The sequence below is a fragment of the Amia ocellicauda genome, chromosome 1, assembly GCF_036373705.1.
Source record: "Amia ocellicauda isolate fAmiCal2 chromosome 1, fAmiCal2.hap1, whole genome shotgun sequence".
In the NCBI taxonomy this organism is placed as follows: Eukaryota; Metazoa; Chordata; class Actinopteri; order Amiiformes; family Amiidae; genus Amia; species Amia ocellicauda.
Window position 1 is genome coordinate 23,801,995 of NC_089850.1, and position 8,778 is coordinate 23,810,772.

Below are 8,778 nucleotides of genomic sequence, written 5' to 3' on the forward strand. Positions count from 1 at the left end.
GAATAATAATCAGTTAAGGGAAATTGTGGTAACAAGTAATGATAGGATCTTTCTCGGCACTTAAACGTAAATGAGACTGATATATATATATATAACGAGAAGTTACCTGACATAAATACTAACCTGCGTAGTTATTTAATGTCTGACTAACAATACTAACGAGAGACTCACCTTCGTCTTACTAACCGGTATTGTAGTCAATGTGTTTATAACCTTTTTTGTTTAACGATTTGTGTGTTATCATATGCGATCCCATGGTCTTTGATTTGGTCACGGAAGTGATTTGTCTTTGATTTGTTGATCTAGAGTTGAATTTTAATTAGTTTTTCCCTTTTGTATAATTAGTGTAGTGCTACATTTAGTCTTTGTTTTTGAATAAATTTGACAATTTATATCTTTGGAATTGGTGTCTGCGTCCAATTATTACAGAAATTGAGTTCTACAAGATTCCAGGATTTGTGATAAGGTGATACTATAAATTCACTTCTTAAATTGAAATTTATAAGTGTACCTTACGCTACATCAGCAGCAAACAATGGACACTTCAGTAACAATATGGTCTCACCAGGTCCACTAACTAGTTAGGACTTGGCAAATGGCAGCAATGAAAGATGACTGAGCTCACCTTCCGTGAAAGGAAAGACGTGTTACTGCGATATTATGATGATGGAGAGTTAATGTGATAATATAGATTAGACAGAAATGTTGTTTGTTAATGAACTGGTCATTAAGTGGTCCGGTGTTACACCGAATCCAGTGCCCCTACAAGTCATGTGTCCTGGGTTGGTTTGCACATGATTAATAATTTATAAATAAATTCATTTTCTTAGCACAGGGCGAATTACACAAAACATACATATTCTAGACCAAATACACAATAAGATCTGTTACAGTGATGCGCTTTGCGAGCGATCACACGCCAGCAGTGCTGACAATGGATTATTATTATTGTGTATTTGTTAGCAGACGCTCTTATCCAGGGTGACTTTCAGAACATAAGAGCATTGATGCGTTTCTGGCAACAGGGACAATGCAACAGTGATATGGGATCATCATCCCAGACTTCATCAATAAGCATAATTTCCCATCAAACCATTAACATCACCTGAGATCGTCCAACAGTTTACTGATCTGCCCACAAATACCCCCAAAACAGCCGCATCCATAATCAATAGGCTAGCCTATAGTGATAGTTTTTTTAAACAAGAATAAAAGTAAAAATACGCCACAAAATGAATGAAAATGTGAACTGTGTGCACGGTGACGAATGCATGTTAACTCTAACTTGTATTTTATTCAATACAGTAAAAGTGTCTGAATTAGCGAATCGGTGTAAATCCCTTAATGCATCAATAAAAATAAATAAAGGCTGAGTTATAGTTGTATTTTCATTTCTGCTTGTCTACATGTGATTTTGTGTTTTTTGTTTTGTTTTTTACAGTGTATCTGTGCTTTGTGTAGATGCTGAATGAGTTTGATTGTGATGGTTAAATAGGGTTTCAGAGACGCAGTCGCCTTGGTGCTGATTATTACTGCCGTGTGTTTCTCCACTTCTACTCCGTGCTTGGGAACGCCCACATCCAGTGACGTCAGCGTTCGGTTCCAAAACCGGTGGAAAAGCAGGCCGGTTCGCAAAAAGATCATCTGGTTCCCAGGCCGAGCACTGGCACCATGTCGGTTGAAAAGCGCTATGTGTGTATTTTTAGTTAGTTTATTAACTAACACCATTCTGTGCTGTCTGCAACCCAGAGGTCTGACTATGCTTCAGTTTCAGTTTTCACCACGTCCTAAGACTCTCCATGTCAATGAGCGAAAGTATGGGCTCAGTGGATCCGAGTTCCATCTCTCCCTGAGCCACGCCTGCTGCTTAAGCTGTGCCTGCCATTCTTGCAGCGCACACTGCTGTGCAGGCAGCCGAATGAAGAGGGAGACTATCGGAGTGGCGCCCTTGGGCCCCCCTCCTCCTCTTCCTCATTACAGAGGTGCTGGTGCAGGGGCCCCACCTCCGCAGACAGATTTGCCCAATCTTTAGTGCTCAAATGGCCCACGTGGCCCTCCTCCACTCCCTTCTCCCCCGCACTCTGTGACTCCACCGCCAGCACATGCCACACCGCTGGAATCCAAGGGGAGCCTCTCTCCCTGGTCTCTGGACTAGGGCAGTCAGCAGGCATCCTGGGAGGAGGACCAGCTCTCTCTCAGTCCGCACGCAGACTCGGAGCTGGAAGCAGACCTGACATGAGGGACGCAGCTTGCCTCCCTCACCTCTGCTAACTGAGTACATTCCTCCTGCTCCTACAGGATGACAGGTGGAGTTCAGGAGGTCTTTCAGTGTGCTGTGGCATCTTTTCAGATCCCAGGGACCAATGACCCTACCCCCCCTAAACGAGAACCTGTATGAAGCGGAGGGCATGAAGCTGGTCTCCCCTTGCCCCGCTTTGTGAATATTTCTTGGCTACAACATAGTAGAGTTTGCCTTTGCTCCTGTGGTAAGCAAGGGTGCATGAATTGTTCTCCTGTTGATCTGCTTCTTTATTAACCTTGCTGACACAGTAAAACTAGCTGTCACTCCTCTCCTAGCTGTGCTACTTCAGCAGGAGGTGACTGCTCCTGAGGTAGGTGAGGGCACAAGGGCTGGTCTCTTCTTGTGTGTCATATGACAGTAAAGCTTGCTGTTGTTCGCTCCTAGCTGTGCTGGTCGAGCAGGAGGTGACTGCTCCTGTGTTAAGCGAGGGTACAAGAGCTTGGCTCTTTTTGGGTTGCTTTGTATATTTAGCACAGTAGAGCTTGTTGTAATGCCCACTTCTAGCTGTGCTAGTTCTTCACATGTGGATAAGCAGATTAGCCGGCTAAGTTTCAGGATAACTTGGCATAAACACAGGTTTTTACGTTCTCCGAAGCGAGCTTAGCAACATGTCCAGCATCTTAAACCTGATCCCTGGCAGGTTCACTTGAAGTTAGCCGGCTAAGAGTCTGAATATATTAAATCCTGACCAATGAAATGACAGCTGACACACACCCCAAAAATGTCTGCCCCATTTCTAGCAGATCCAGTAGATGTGGGTGCGATGTTAATAAGGCAAGCTTTTTGGCGACAAAGAATGTTTAGAGATTGCCAAGATCCTTTAAATCATTCAAATGAGTATATACATGAGCGTAACTGGTTCGGTCGGCAAGGGATAATATATCTAGTTAATTTATTAGGACCGCACATCACAAATTCCATCTGCCACAGTCATGCATTGACAGTGCCGCAGACCCTCTGTGTAGGGCTGCACAATTTAGCGTGTGGTACATTCCTGTACACTGTAAGTGATGCAAAAAATGTAAGCAAATCTGCAGTGTGCAACGCTGTTCGGAAAGTGTATACGGGACTTTTTGAGGCTGTTAAATATATCCGTGAGATTTCCTGGCCATACAAGTGTAGATGCAATTAATGAAGGCTTTTATGCATTTGCAGGTAAATACACTATTGATAGGAATTAAATCATTTATGTCTTGCGTACAAGCTGTTGAACCCTTCTCGGAAAGTCCTTGAGATAAAGCAAATAAAAACTTTATTAACAATCTAGGTTGGGACTACCATTTCAGGAAATTCCTTCAGTGAGAACTTTTTTTACAAACACAGGTGAAGTTTTATAAGAAAAATGACGAAGAATGTTGTGGCCGTTCATCCAATCAAAAGGTGCGAGCCTGAGTCTGTTTACAATCTGTCTTCCCCGGGAGAGGTGTGGCATCCACAAACCAGATGGCTTTCTTCGATGTACTTTGGGAGGTCCGATCTTATGGTCTCCCTGTCTGGGAAAACAATTAAGTCCACAAACAGACAGATAAACAGCTGTGGGCTACTATACCCACCTACTACACATCTCTTCACTGTGTAGTCCTTTTATCATAGGAGGAGTTTCTAACAAATGTACATTGTTTGCTTAGCCTGATAAGTCTACTTTGCTCAGTCTCTATACATGCTGTTATTTATAATGCTAGTATTAATATAAAACATTATATAGTTATTACAAAACACTTTCTTCAACTTTCCAATACAGGGTCTTCAAAGCCAATGGTCCAACAATTGTTATGCAATTCACTGCAGAGTTTCCCCATGTCATTGGCACTGTGGACTGCACACAATTTTAGAATGGAGCCATAGTCCTGCTGTTTAACACATAATACATATATACACATATATACATCACGGGTTGCAGGAGCTGGTTCATGCGCCACATGTGGAACACAGGAGCAGTTGACACCTGTCGAATAGTGCAGCTAAGGCAGGGCAACTACAGCTCTTACCGTGTGAATAAATTAACTTTGTACACAGCGGGGCACTGGAGAACTCAAGTGCCCTCCACTAGAGGACAACAGCAGCGGTCCCCTGCTCCATGGCATAATACAGCCAGAGCTGGCCACAGACCTCCTGACCAATATACAGAGCGGGGTACAGGCCAAACGCATGAACCACTGCAACACAATTATAATGAACAAACTATATACAGGGCGGCCTCGTAAGGCAACATGCCTGTAGGCCGCATGACAAGCCCTGGGAACACATTGATAGTGCTGTCTGTACATCCAGGAGCAGCTCGTGAGGGTGCTCGACTAGAAGGCATAGTCTGGTGGAAGGGAAATACATGGTTCACCAGCTCCCTCAGGATGCACTTACAGGGGCAGACTTGGAGAGGAAAGGCAGGAGCCAGAGCCCATAGGTTACTGGGGCTTGACTGCAGCCAACACTGGGTTCCCACTGGAAGGGACCGGTCCCGTCACATCCAACCTGTAGAACTGGGCAAATGAAAGCGGCGAGGCCCAAGCTGCAGCCGCACAAATGTCTGCCAAGGGGGCACCTTGAAAAAGGGCCCACGATGTGGCAACGCCTCGAGTCGAGTGGGCCACCAGGTGTTCAGGCACTGGGGTCCCGGTGGACTCGTAGGCCATGGTAATGGTGTCCACATTCCAATGCGAGAGGCGCTGCTTTGAAAGCGCCTGCCCCTGTGTCCGCGCTCCATAAGACACAAACAGTTGGTTTGATCGCCGAATGTCCTTAGTGCGTTCCAAATAGCACCTGAGGACCCGCACAGGGCAGAGCAGGTGAAGCCGACCCTCTTTCTCTGAAGCGAAGGGAGGAGGATGAAAAGCCATCAACTCAATAAGCCTGTTGACATGAAATGGAGACAGCACTTTTGGGAGAAATGCAGGGTTAGACCGTAGCGTGACCCTGGAGCCATCTCCCACAAAATGGACACACGATGGGTGTACGGACAGGGCGTGTAACTCGCTCACGCGTTTTGCAGAGGTGATTGCCAGCAAAAATGCAGTCTTAAGTGACACCAGCTTCAGCTCAGCTGAGTTCAGTGGCTCAAATGGGGCTTGGGAAAGTGTGTCCAGCACTACATCAAGGCTCCATGCAGGCAGTGAAAGGGTTTGAGGAGGCCATAGCCATCGAGCTCCCTTCAGAAACTGCACTGCCAGAAAATGAGACCCAGGAGGCTCGCCATCAGTCCAAATATGACATGCGGAGATGGCTACCAGATACACTTTGAGCGTGGATGGGGACTTGCCCTGGTCCAACAGCTCTTGAAGAAATTGCAATATGACCCCGATGGGGCAATTAATTGGGTCTTGACCGCCGACTTGGCACCAGGTGCTAAAGGTCCACCAGCGGTAGGAATACTGCTATCTCGTAGAGGGTGCTCTCGCCGACTGAATAGTGGCAACTACCGCGTCCAACAGACCACAGGCAATCAATCGCTCCCACTCAGGGGCCAGGCCCAGAGCTGGAGGAGGCCCGGATTGGGGTGCCAAAGTGTGCCCTGCACCTGGGACAACAAGTCCGCTCTCACTGGGAGTTGCCAAGGCTCTCCGTGGAGGAGGGCAATCAGGTCTGCGAACCAGAATCATCAGCAGAACTGGATCCACATTTGTTGTACCACAAGCGGGTGGAGGCGCCATTCCGAAACCGGGGGGCCTCCCCAAGAGAGGAGGTCCACCGCCGTGTTGGACAGGCCTGGGAGGTGAACTGCTCTGATGGAGCGGAACCGTGGCTGCGCCCACAGAAGCAGACGGCATGCTAGACAGTACAGTCTGCGCGACCGGAGACCCAATTGCCTGTTGATATAGGCAACCACCATTGTGTTGTCCGTCCAAACCAGCACATGTCTGTACCGTAGGACTGGCAGGAAATGAGACGCACCAGTCCATGGAGTACTACTTGTATCTCCAGGATGTTGGTATGGAGGGCCCGTACTGGCTCTGTCCACCTGCCTCGGACTCCATGTCCGTCGGTGGTAGACTGGCCCCAGGGGCACACCGAGGGTCAAATTGTGGGGGGCTCCACCACCAACGGAGTGCCTTCCAGCACGCCGGAGTGACTGTGACTCGGCATGCTCGATTGCAGCAAGGGTGCATCCTGAGAGACCTGAACCACCACTGCAATGGCCTCAACTACAGGAGGCCGAGGGATAGGGTCTGTGATGCAGCCGCTAGGAGGCCCAGCAGCCTCTGGCAAAGGGACACCCGGACACGAGCTCTCAGTTGGAAGAGGGAGAGACGTGTGTATTGAGGCAACTCTCTCTGGCGTCAGCGTGGCGAGCATGGAACTGGAATCGAGGTGCAGTCCGAGGAACTGTGCCTGCTGAGTTGGCGTCAGACAGCTCTTCTCTCGATTGACCTGAAGGCCCAATTCAGAGAGGTGGCCTAAAATCAGGTCCATATGTATCCGAACATGCTCCCTCGAGTGAGAACAAACCAGCCAGTCATCTAGATAATTGAGGACGTGAACCCGCTGGCAACGCAAGGGGGCTAACACGACGTCCATGCACTTTGAAAAATCAAAGGCGAAGCAGAGAAACTTCCTGTGCGCCTGCGCAATGGGGATGTGAAAGTAAACATCTTTTAGATCCACCGTGGTGAAACAGTCGCGGGGCTTGATGGCCTGGGACATGGTGCGCAGGTTGAGCATCTTGAAGCGCAGCACCTTGAGGTGGCGGTTCAGGCGCCTCAGATCCAAGATGGGGCGGAAACTGACATCTTTCTTAGGCACAAGGAAGTATGGGGAATAAAATCCCTCTTGGGGATTGGCAATCATCTTTGTGGCTTTTTCAACATTACAAGCATTTATATTTTAATATTTAAATTGATTAAAAATAATTAGAAATGTAGGAGATTTTATTAAAGTAAATGCATTCAATTTAAACATCTTTGTCTCAACAGATTTTGTTTTATTTACTTCCGACTGAACTTGCATCTTGTGGTTTCATCAGTACCTCACTTCCAAACTCAGCAAGATGAATTCATCCTTCATTCAGATGGACTCAGTAGAGTACTGCTATGAAAATGTTACCAAATCCTGCATTAAACGCTCCAGTTCGGTTGGTGAAAGAGCAGTTTTGTATTTTGTGTTTCTTCTAGCAGCACTAATCACAGTTTTTGGCAATCTGATTGTGATTGTTTCCATCTCTCATTTCAAGCAGCTTCATTCTCCAAATAATCTGTTGGTTCTTTCTCTAGCAATTGTTGATTTCCTTCTTGGGATTTTTGTTCTTCCATTCAGTGTGATCATTATGATTGAACATTGTTGGTATTATGGATCATTTTATTGCTACTTTTTTGTATATATTTCAGTTGTGCTTTGCAATACTTCAGTTTTTCACTTGTTTTTTATTGCTATTGATCGCTACTATGCAGTGTGTGAGCCTCTTCATTATGCAAACAAAATCAACATCAGAGTAGCCTGGATTTTTATAGGTCTTGCGTGGGTATTGGGAGCATTATATTGCTTTGGAATGTTTTTCACCTCATCCAGTGACCAAAGTGTTCAGGATTTGTATGCAATGGTATCATGTGAGGGTATCTGTTTTGTTCCTTATGGTGGCATTTGGGTATACCTGGATTTTATAACTTTTTTTGTTCCCTGTTTTGTCATGAGTGGGTTATATGCACGCATTTACACTGTTGCCAGAAACCAAGCAAGACTAATACAAATAATGGAAGACAGAACATTTACACTTGAAGACAGTAGAAGAAGAGCACAGCGCAACAGAGAGCAAAAAGCTGCTAAAACACTAGGAATAGTAATGGGTGTCTTTATAGTTTGCTGGCTCCCTTACTACATAGTTAATATACTTTACTTATGTTTCAATGTAATGATTCCACAAATAGTGAATGATGCTGTTATATGTTTGTCTTACATTAATTCCACATTTAATCCACTCATTTATGCTTTTTTCTATCCATGGTTTCAAAAAGCACTGAAGCTCATTGTTAGTTTAAAAATATATCACCCTAATTCCTCTAGAAAGAAATTGTACACAGAATAAATAAAAAAACACATGTATACATACAGCCCTGGAAAAAATTAAGAGACCACTGCAAGTTCAGAAATCAATGTTATGTGGTCTCTTATTTATTTTTTTCCAGAGCTGTATATACTATATATAGTGCTGCAAAGTTACATATTAAAACAGATTGTGTTATTTAAAAATATATATTTTAATGTAACCATTTGCATGCAGTATATCTGTAGTATATCTGTATTTTCTTAATCAGGATTGACAATGGGTTTATAGAATATGTTGAAAATTGTAAGATTTTGTGTTTACATGAATGTACTGTGCAGAGTAAGTTGATTATTTATGGCAAGCCAAATTATAATTTAGAGATATCTCTAAATACATTTAAAAATATCTTCAAATATTTTGAGATATTTCTAAATGTTAATTTGGCAAACCAAATCTACCAAACTGTCATTAACATATATGGTAGATGTATGTGTGTGTGTATATA

The 8,778-nt window shown here is 44.8% G+C and overlaps 1 protein-coding gene across 1 annotated transcript; it reads left to right on the plus strand.

Annotated features, from left to right (window-relative positions):
- The first annotated feature begins 7,280 nt into the window (after positions 1-7,280).
- Positions 7,281-8,312, plus strand: LOC136758842 (trace amine-associated receptor 9-like). The gene is made up of 2 exons (XM_066713542.1): positions 7,281-7,573; positions 7,922-8,312. Exons 1-2 carry the CDS (start codon positions 7,281-7,283, stop codon positions 8,310-8,312), a joined length of 684 nt encoding a protein of 227 aa, XP_066569639.1.
- Positions 8,313-8,778: the final 466 nt, after the last annotated feature.

Bases quoted from the DNA above. Each gene is read 5' to 3' on its own strand.
- LOC136758842 (XM_066713542.1), top strand. From the start codon at position 7,281: ATGAATTCATCCTTCATTCAGATGGACTCAGTAGAGTACTGCTATGAA. The intron at 7,574-7,921 runs GTATTATGGATC...TTTTGTCATGAG, and splicing joins ATTATGATTGAACATTGTTG to TGGGTTATATGCACGCATTT.